General features: G+C 47.0%; 1 protein-coding gene across 1 annotated transcript in view; it reads left to right on the plus strand.

Annotated features, from left to right (window-relative positions):
• Positions 1-3631, plus strand: part of gpr185b (G protein-coupled receptor 185 b) — a 5902-nt gene extending 2271 nt beyond the window's left edge. Inside the window, exon 2 of the mRNA XM_076027874.1 lies at positions 982-3631. Within this exon, the coding sequence (XP_075883989.1) occupies positions 984-2072 (1089 nt within the window). The 5' untranslated portion in view covers positions 982-983 and the 3' untranslated portion in view covers positions 2073-3631. The remainder of the gene's footprint in view (positions 1-981) is intronic.
• The last annotated feature ends 7388 nt before the right edge of the window (positions 3632-11019 follow it).

The following is an 11019-nucleotide window of genomic DNA, read 5'->3' on the forward strand; positions in this document are numbered from 1 at the left end:
CTCCTCCATTCTGTTGTGCACATTCTGTCCTCTGTCTGAGCGTTTCCCTCCTCCCTCTTTCACACCCCTGACTCCCACCTCCTCCTCCTCCTCCTCTCCTTCACTTCAACCTCTGCTCCATCCTTTTCTCTCCTGGTTTCATTTTCCTAGTCGTCTCAATTTCCCCTCCCTCCACCCGTTGATCTATTTCTTTATTTTCCCACCACCTTCCCAGAACAGTCTACCTCAGATCACCTCTGACCTCCCAGCACCTAAGAAATGGACACTGTATGAGAAAGCTTGGACAAACCTGGCACACTGTCACTTTTTAAGCATTGCCCTATATTTATTATATTGTTTATAACTGACTCAATAGCTACGTTTCCATGACCCTTAGAATTGCGCAAAACCTAAATATGGCAATAAAAAGCTGGTCACTGAAGCGGCTAAACTTGGAAAAACCTCTCAAATGTGGCTAAAAGGTTTCGATGCTCTCACGAGGTGGTTTTTTTATACCTCTATATAGAGGTATATCGCAAAAGTGTCATGGAAAGGCTTATCTTGCATTTACACGTCAGCGGATGTGACGTACGGGGTCACATGACCTTTCACTGACCAGTGAAAATGGCGCGTTATGATTGGACGGAGGAGGAGACCGAATATTCTTTTACAAGTCATCAAAGAGAAAAATATAACCACCATTCTTGACAGCAAACAAACGTAAACAGACAAGAGCAAGCGTAATTCACGTAAATCTCTCGGGACGAGATTTGACGAGATTTTCCACCAGCGAGAATTACGAGAATTCTCACGGAACGGGATTGTACTTGGAAACACAGCTTATGACTTTTATATCTCCTTGAGATCCTTTTTAAAAAAAAAAAAAATAGGGTGCAATATAGCTCAAAACTGCAATTCCGTTGTAACTATTTGTAGTGCAATGACAACAAAGGCTGTTCTATTCTATTCTTCATTCTATATACATATTCCTCACCCCTGCAGCCATGATCCTCTCCCTGGCTGCGGCGGCGGCCGTGAGCGGCGGCGGCGGTGGCGTCGACGACCTCAACTCTTCCTCCTCCCCCCTGGACGCCTTCCTCTCCTCCACCTCGTGGAGCCTCCACCCGTCCAACTCGTCCTCGGAGCCGAGCACGAGCACCGCTGTGGTCACCTCGCCGGAGCTGCGGCCGGCGGCGGCCACGTTGGCGGTGGCGGTGCAGGACGTCAGCCCCTGGGACGTGGCGCTGTGCGTGACAGGGACGCTCATCTCCTGCGAGAACGCCCTGGTGGTGGCCGTGCTCTTCTACACGCCCGCCCTGCGCGCCCCCATGTTCATCCTCATCGGCTCGCTGGCGGCCGCCGACCTCCTGGCCGGCCTGGGCCTCATCCTCAACTTCGTCTTCACCTACCTGGTCGACGGCTCGGCCGAGGGCGCCACGCTCTTCTCAGTGGGGCTGCTCATCTCGGCCTTCTCCGCCTCCGTCCTCAACATCCTGGCCATCACGGTGGACCGCTACCTGTCGCTCTACAACGCCCTCACCTACCACACAGAGCGGACAGTCACCTTCACCTACGTGATGGTGGCCCTGATCTGGGCCTCGTGCCTGGCGCTGGGCCTGCTGCCCGCGCTGGGCTGGAACTGCCTGAAGGACGAGTCGGCGTGCAGCGTGTGCCGGCCTGTCACCAAGAACAACGCGGTGGCGCTGGCCGTGGCCTTCCTGCTGGTCTTTGCGTTGATGATGCAGCTCTACCTGCAGATCTGCAAGATCGCCTTCCGTCACGCGCAGCAGATCGCCGTGCAGCACCAGTTCGTGGCCATCTCCACCACCAAGGGCGTGTCCACGCTGTCGGCCATCCTGTGTGCCTTCGGCGCCTGCTGGCTGCCCTTTGCCATGTACTCCATCGTGGCCGACTCCAGCTACCCAGTGCTCTACACCTACGTCACCGTCTTGCCGGCCACCTGCTGCTCCGTCATCAACCCCGTCATCTACGCCTTCCGCAACCCGGACATCCAGAAGTCGCTGTGGCTGGCCTGCTGCGGGTGCGTCCCCTCCAACCTCTCGCTCAGACCCAGGACGTCCAGCGACGTGTAGCCAGAGGTGGGGAGGTGAGGGGGAGGATGAGGAGGAAGGGAAGGTCGGTTTTTCTCAACGCCGAGTGAGGGAGGTTGCCAGGAGGCGATGAGAATTCGCGGACGGAGAGAGGGAAGGAATTTTCCTCTACTCCTGCAAATCTGGGCCACCGTCGATGTGGCACTTGCACAAGGAGAAGGCAGGATGGTGAATAGTCCCAAAAAAATTGAAATAAAAACATAGAGCTAACTCATAAAGATCATGTCTTGAGGTGGTGTGAAGAAAGGCCAAATAAAAATACTGAAGTTGATGAGAGGAAACCAACTGCAAAAACCTGATCAAGGTCTCCTCATGTCGTACGTGTGGAGTCAAGTCAAGGTGTGTCAAGTGACTTGAACGTACGACCTGATTTTGGGTTGCAAGAAGTGAGGGCTGTACTTCTCAGCAGTAGCATTAACACAGTTTAGGTCGATCGTAGATCTCCAAAGGACCTGAGCTGCTTCTAGGCAGGACTGCATGATTATGCAATCAGAAGGAGCGGAAACACGCTTAAGATACCGGACGGACGTGTTTTGATGGTGTGTTAGAGACAAGGTGGTGTGAGCGGGTAAAAATACAACGAGCTAAAAATACACAACAAATGACCTTGAGTCTTCTCAGCGAGCTATCTCCACCGTCTTCAGCCGGGGAACATCCCGCAAAATGTTTCCCTTCCTCGATAAAACACGTCTTAGCCACCATGTTCTCTTCATTCTGCTGCAGATCGCTGTAGCCAAAGGGTGAGACAGTTCACTCTTTGATATTACAATGCACGAGCCCCGTTTTGTTGTCGTTTTGTTTTTTGTTTTTTTACTTTTCAGCACATTGGCGCAGTTTGCATTTTGTCACACAACAGACACACACACACACACACACACACACACACACACACACACACACACACACGTAGAGAGAAAAAGACACTTGCAAATGGTCAAATCAGACCTCAAACACTCAAATCCAACATCAAATCTGCTCTGGCTCAACATTGCAAAGATGAACTCTTGCAAGACGCTGCGTAGGGATTTCCGTATCGAGGCCAGCGTGCACTGTCCGTTCGACGATGGGAACATGTCTGCGCCACAAGGAAAAACTAGCAGCTGTGCCGGGACGGTGAAGCAGAGACTGGGAGCGAGAGAGAGAGGGAGAGGGAGAGAGAGAGAGACAGAGAGAGAGAGAGAGAGAGAGAGAGAGAGAGAGAGAGAGAGAGAGAGCTGAATTCAGCACCAAGGACAGCACCACTGCAGAGCCCTGCTACCCTGGGAATGCTCTCTGCTGCAGGTTGGGGGGTGCTGGTGGGGGAGGGGGTAAAGTAGGCTAGGCTGTTCTCTACAACATCTTGATAAGGGGTGGGAGGCGCATGGAGGTGGGCTGTGAGAGGGACCAGTGCAGCCCCACCCATCGTATTTCATCGGCGCACACGGAGGAGGCCGTCTCTTTAAAAGCTGCTTTCCTGGGCTGCTTTCTGCTCCACTGGTCTCCTATTCCAGATTAAGTGAAACAGACACGTGATTGGTAAATCAAAGAGAAAGTCCTACAAATTTTTTTTTGTTTATTTAGCCTCCTGTTTACAGCCTCCTGCTGTGTAGTGTTGCCAACTTTCATTCAGACAAATAAAGGAGGCCTCCCTCCTGCAGTGCTCGGGGCCATGACCATCACAGGCCAGAAGCTCGCCAGTAGTGGTAAATCATAAAAATAGGATTTCAAAAAAGCATGTGGTTCACATAGTTTGAACTGCTTTGTTCCCAATAGATATTAGAAATAAACTGAATGTTTAAATTAGATTGAAATCCTTTAATTGAACGTATTTTTACACAACACTCAATAAAATGGCTTTTACAAAGGAATTAAATAAATAAAGCTGAAAGAACAAGCAATCCTGATTCATAGCCGACTCTACGCAAGCCACGTAAGCTAGCTTGCTCTACGTGACAAACACGTTCCGTATTGATTCAAAATGGGACGGACCATCTCATCGTCAAATACGGGACAGTTCTGTATTTGAAGGAACGGTTGGCAACTCTACTGCTTGTGGTTTCGTCCTGCTGCTTGGACTAATGCTTTGTCAGACCTCCAGGCTCCTGTAGCGAGACTCTGACCACGCTCTCTGTTTCTCCGCTGCCCACTCAACCTCTCTCACGTCTCACCATGAGGAATTATTCATAAGGAGAGGAAATGTACGGCTGCTAAACAAGCCGTCTGACATTCATTCATTGTTCACAGTGTTGGCTGCTACCGCCCCAGATTTAAAGAAATGTTCTTATTGGCTTATGATGTCCAGTAAGTGGGGCTAAGCACAGTATTGTTTTTGTCCTATCTGTTTTGGATCGGCCATTTTTCACTGAGGCATTCTAGCTGCGTTTCCATGACAGTTTTTCGCAAAATCAAAGCGATATTTCTAAAATTTCAACAAAGTGCAATTGACATTTGCAGGTGTTTCCATTGAATAGTGTGAAGCGCATGAACCGTAATCCTTGTAAAATCCTGACCGCACTTTGAGGAGGATGGAGGTGTTTCAATATTTTTTCTCTTTGATTACTTTTAAAAAAACAAACCTGTCTCCTCCTCCGTCCAATCATATCCAATCAGGCACCAGTTTCACTTGAAGTAAACTTGTATGTGTAAACGTGAAAAAAGTGTTTCCATGACACTGCAATATACCTCTATATGGATACGTCTGAAAAGCCACCTCATGAGAGCGTCAAAACCTTTTAGCCATATTTGAGAGGTTTTTCCAAGTTCAGGTGTTTCTATTACCATTTTTTATTGCGATATTTAGGTTTTGCGCATTTCTAGGGGTCGTGGAAACGCAGCTATTGACTCACAGATAGACCAAAACCACTGCAGTTTAATTCATTCAAATGTGTAATTGCCTTCTTTTCTCGTCCCGTGAAAACACGATACATTTTAAAATCTAAATGATACTCTGTAAAATCTTAATACCACATGGTCTAAATGCCGCTGGCTTTTTCGTGATCTCTCTGTCTCACATATACTCACACACACACAAGCAAACACAGACACACACACACAGACACACACACACACAGAGTGTCTTGAAAAAGCAGCATTGCTGTACCCCCGGGGCCCCTTGGAAGGCGCGGTGGGTTAATGAGAAGTGAGAGAGGCGAGGTGACGCGGCGTGAAATAGAAACGCCAGCCGAGACACTTCACCGTAACCCCGGGTCCTGTCCTCCACACAGCCAATCAGGATAAAGGTTTTTTTTTTTCCAACCTGAAAGGGCATCATGTAAGTTAATTCCAGCTAATGTTACTAAGATCGTGGTCATAATGAAACTGGGAACTGGCCTAATGCACAGTGGATTTAATAAACACCGGGAGAGCAGATTTAGCGTTCTCATACTGCTGTGCTTCTGTACAAGTAGTGACTAAGCTGTCGGTCTGATGCGCATATACTTGTGTAGGAGGTGAGCTGGCTCTGGGAAAAGTGCGGGGATTGTGGAATCGCCATCACAACAAATAACACACGTTGTTTCCATACACACAGGGAGTCAAATTCAGTGCTTTCTACCAAATAAAAACAACGTATGACAGCAAAGAAACACAAATTTTCAGAAAAGGAGCTCAGGAGTCGTAGGCTTTTAAATCTTACTTTTTTCATTTGAAGTCAAATCTCACTTTTACTTGCAGGAGTAGATGTGTTTTCTACGTTTTCTTCCAGTAGCAAACAATCAGTTGTTGGCAAAACAACAGCTACACCCCTTCGCCAGTGAATTTGTTTGAGAAGCGATATTACGTCTGTTTGGTTTAGCTTTTGTGGCCATGCTGGAAGAGAAAGTTATTTGCAATAACATCTTGGTGTATTTTTCAGTCAGTAGAGTCAAAGAAAGAGGGACAGACAGGCAGCCAGGCTGTGTTTTCATCATTCCTGCTTCAACATTTTTGCTGAATGAAAATTCTATTTAAAAAAAATTCCCTGTTCATCTTCATAGACGCTGCTCGGCTGATACACTGCATTGTTATCATTGTTTTCTATAGTTATTTTATTGTATTTTATCGCAATCAAACAAGTCCACCACCTCATTCTATCAATTTTTCATTTAGCTCAGGCACTAACTAATGGAACTGCCTCATTCTAAATAGACTGGCTTCAGATATAGTTAGAACACTTTCACTTTACTCTGATGCTGGAAGTCAAAACCAATCGATCAGAGAGAGTCTATGAAATCCATTTCACATCTGACGCAGATCTGTCGCTACACTATTTGCACGATGATGTGTGAGACTTGCAATGATTATCCATGCTTGGAGATGCTAGATGGGACACACAGAGATCACTTGGCACAGTTTTAATCGTTTGCACAGTTTGACCCTTTAAATGTCATCCAAATGCACCAACTTGGCAATGTCAAAATTATTAGATGTAGCTTTTAAACTGTTTCACATCCAATTCACAGACGACACATATTCCAATGAAATTAGTGCCACGTACCAGTCTGGGACTAGAATTTTTTTTTTTTTCAGTTTTGGTCAACAGATTCAGTCAGACAAACAAATTTAGGATGTTCTCGCTTCTAATAAATCTTTATTGATTCAAGTTTTATTTAACCAGACCAAACCCATTGAGGTCAGGACCTTTTTCACAAGGGTGACATAGCCAAGAGGTCAGTCAGCAAAGTGCTTATAAATCTCCCAAAGTGAAGGGACAGATGCAGCTAAAGTTAAAAAAAAAAAAAAAATCCTGATCTTGAAAGCTTGCATAAACATTTAACACAAGTGTGGCGAACATAATAAAGAAACAGTTACTTGTTTATTGTTAAAAGGATGAAGGTGTCGGCTGAAGATGAGAACTTCCAACCTTTGTGAAGCGTAGTTCTGGAATAACCACAGCGTTTGTTCCAAGCCTGGAGTACAAAATCTGGAGCCACCAAGCTCACAATGTGTGCACTATTTGCTGAGCAGAAATGTTCAGTCTTAGTCAGCTGCAGCAGCAGTATTTTTAACACTTGTATTTTAAACCTACTCTCCAACGGTCCCATCTGGCATGTCCACTTTGTAATTCTTTTAACAGCCAACAACACTCATCTGTGAATATGCCACAACTCAAGCGAACCAGTTCTGGGGCAGGAGTGGAACGACCACTCACTGTTGATATGTGTGCATGTGCGCGCGTGTGTGTGTGTGTGAGCGCGTGCAACCACGTGCGCGCTGTATGTTGTCCCCCTCGGGATGGTAACCAATTGTAATAAACCATAACTCACTGTAAACACAAGCAGATTTGCTCTATACAGGACTACAGCTCAGCTTAAGAAAAAAAAAAAAAAAAGACGATACTAGTGTATACACATCTTGTGCGTGTGTGTGTGTGAGAGAGAGTGAGTGTATGTGTGTACTTTTTATTATGCAACGTTGTACAGAAATGTATATTTTTGTAATGTTCATCAGGGCATGAGTTAGAAGATCTGGTCGCTGCTGTGAGCATGTTGTGAGTGTATGTTTCTTCCTCTTCTGTGTTCTTCCTAAGAAAACAAAAAAAAAAAGCAAATGTTGATTTTTTTTTTCGGGGGGGGGGGAGGGGGAGATATCGTTGTGTGTCAGATATACTGAAGTGCCATATTTTTTATTTATTTATTTTTACTTTAACGTCTTTGCTTTGTGTACAAACAAAACACACACAGACACACACTCCCTTCTGAGTCCTAAAAAAAGCAACTCGTCGTGGTTTAAACCTGAGGGTGACGGCACCAAACCAGATTGGATTTTTTTTCTCCCTCCGTCACTGACCGACGGCAGAGGATTCTCACAATTGTCGTCCCCGTCGTCAGTGGAGAAAGTTTGTCCCTAAAGTCCCTCCACGACGTGGCAACAGGCAGGCAGAGTTGTGCGTGGCGGCGTTGTGCATCACAGAGTTGGGTTTCCGGTGACGTCATGTTGTTCTCGGAGAGTCGGTCATTTCAAAGACACCCCCTCCCCCCGCACCCACCATCACCACTCTCCTCATCCTCGCCACTTTATCCTTTCACATCTGTGCCTCGCGTCGCCCCTCTTTACATTGAGACTCTTTAAACACTCTCTAAGCGCTCCTGCACGTCTTTGATTTCTTCCCCTCCTTCTCGTCTGCCACGCTCCTCCCATCCCTGGCCCGTCGGGAGGCTGTGATGGTCAGGCGCCCGTCTAAAAATAGATCCCCTTATAAAAGCTTATAAAAAGAGAGGGAGGCCAAACGGAGGAGAGGGAGGTAGTAAAGGAGCAGACATCGACCCTCCCACCAACGATCGCGGGTCCGAAAGACATCCACTTTGCGCTCGCGCTCCTTTTCTTCTCCACTTTGTATTCCTCCCCTTTCCCTCCATCATGCGTTTATTTGTGTATCACTACCTCCTCATCCTGTCACTTTGCTTTGGCGCAAACATCAAGACAGGTTTTTGAAAAGCAGGGTATCAGAAGGAGCGCTCAAAGCAAATCTGCGGCACCTCCGTGTCGGTCAGGCTGCTGCTTAAGCTGGCAGAGATTGTCAGAAGTATACGAAACACTAAACCATTACAGAGCTAATTTTCTTTTTGGACCAAATATGGCCTTTGTAGGGGGAAAAATGTGTTATGCATCGTTACTGGTCAGGGTAAGAGAGCAGCGGGAGCATCACTGGTGTCGTACCTTCTTGCTTCTGGGTATTAGCACTAAAATGTTGCAGAGCTAAAAAGCATTTTTTTTTTCTTTCCATCACGTACTTTTTCTCATCACGTCCTACTTGATTTACTTGTGTTTTCTTCTCAGCTTTGTTCTGTGAGCCATGGAGTCAGTTCTGATCAAAAAGTACAATTGCACTTTATAAGATGAACATGTTACACGTTGCACTTGTAAATGTTTTGAATGTAAAACCTTGAAGAGAAACATTTATTTTTACTATTGTAAATAAGCAATGAAGAGATTAAGAAAAGGGACGCAAAAAAAGTGGAGAATAATTTGCCAAATAAACTGAGAACAGGAAAAAGAACAAAAGTTGTTCCGTGGTGTTTTTCTTCGCCCCTCTCCTCCACACACACACACACATCTCCGTTACTTTGTGGTGGCGCAGAGTCGATTGCAGCCACGTCTGTGTGGGCGTTTGCGTGACATTATGCGAGTGTGGGTGCGATTACAAGTGTGGGGACTGTGAATGTGTGTGAGTCAGTCGGTATTACAGGTCACCGTGGTGTGAGGGAAAAGCCTGGGCTTTTAAAAAACCAAATCCCGCTGAATTATTAAACCACTCCCTGCTTGTATAACAGCAGCAGCACAGTGAGGAGGAAAGGTAATAGAGAGGGAAGGAGGAGGAAGGCGCATTCCATCAGGGATGATATTAGGACACACACACACACGAATAACAAGACGTGTCAGAGAAAATGAAAATTAAACAGCAAATGTGTAATAAAGTCATGTTTTTTTTCCACTGCTGATGCGTATTACCAGGGGCACAACTATGAGTGATGCTACATCCGGGAGGATGTGAAGGTCACACACAGACATAGACACACTGACACACCCATACCGCTAACCTTCACAGCGCCTCAGGTCGTATTTGCCTGTAAATCTGACTACAGCCCAAAATATGATGATAAAAGAAAAAAACGTCATAATTTTCTAAAAATGTCCTCAGCGTGTGTCGAAAATGCCAGATTGTCCTCACAATGCCACATGTACAAGTACACACACACACACACACACACACACACGCGCGCGCGCGCGCGCGCGCGCCCAAGCAGCTGTTTCGTAGGACAGCTCCACACGTTCATCTGATCTCATCCGAATCAGCGGCGTCGGCGGGAGCGCGGACGGCTTCACCCTCCAATCACGCACATTTGTTGGCGTGTCAGCGTGAGAGCGTGGGCGTTTGCGCGCGTGCGAGCGAGTGAGATTGCCTCCCTGACTCACCTCTGCGCGGCGCACGTCACATACCGAGGGAGAGGAGCGCCACCGTGTGGCTCAGCAGAATACTGCAACAGAGAGAGGGGGGACGGGAAAAGACGCAGAATCCACCCACGCACGCACACGACTCAGCTCCTCTGACGTCACCACAGCGGCTCTCTCAAAAGCGCGCACGCGGAGAGCCCCCCCCCCCCCCCCCGTCTCCTGAGCCGGCATACGCACGCGCGCGGCCGAGCGCGCCCTCCCTCTGTCTCTTGTGCTTGAGTCAGACGGCTCCCTCCATCTGCCGCAGGATGCTGCTGCGAATAACCTGAGTGTGTGTGTGTGTGTGTGTGTGTGTGTGTGTGTGTGTGTGTGTGTGTGTTTGTCCGGTGTAGCTGATGCGTGAACCTTATCACATTCGGTGTTCCTTTTCTGACACACACACACACACACACACACACACACACACACACACACACACACACACACGCTTACTTTTGAACCCTTTGAAGAGCCCCTGCTCCACCCAGTAAACAACCAAAGCTCCATCTGGCATTTATTATCATTAGCCTGCGAATGATGATGTGTATTGATTTGTGGTATTGATTTTGTTTACGTGGCATTAGACGAGTACAACTGTGCAAAGGAAAATTGCGACAGTATATTTTTGAAGTTGTCCAAAGTGGTGTAGTCGTCAAGACGGCACCGAGCGAGAGCAAGACATTATCAAGACTAGAGAGAATGGAGATGGAGACCAGACCAAGACAAGGCCGAGACTTTATACATCTAAGAAAAATAACAACAAAACAGAAAAAAGACACTTAGTGAGTTCACATTAGCCCCAAGTGGTGGAGTGTCCACTCGCAGCAGCTCAGGACACACCATCACTTCTGAGCTCGCAACTTTGTTGTCCATAAGGTGTAATGACAATGAAGCTGCTTTATTATTAGCCTGCATAAGCAACAGAGTTTTTCCAGATTTAGTGAAGTGAAGTTATCAGACAAGTTTAATTATAGGTGGCCAGCACTAACATCCAACCCCCAGGATCCCACTACAGAGCTGGTTGTTGTTTTCAGGGTCA

The sequence above is a fragment of the Nelusetta ayraudi genome, unplaced genomic scaffold (genome assembly GCF_046127955.1).
Source record: "Nelusetta ayraudi isolate G7.1 ecotype Tasmania unplaced genomic scaffold, CSIRO-AGI_Nayr_v1 ptg000022l, whole genome shotgun sequence".
NCBI classification, from domain to species: Eukaryota; Metazoa; Chordata; class Actinopteri; order Tetraodontiformes; family Monacanthidae; genus Nelusetta; species Nelusetta ayraudi.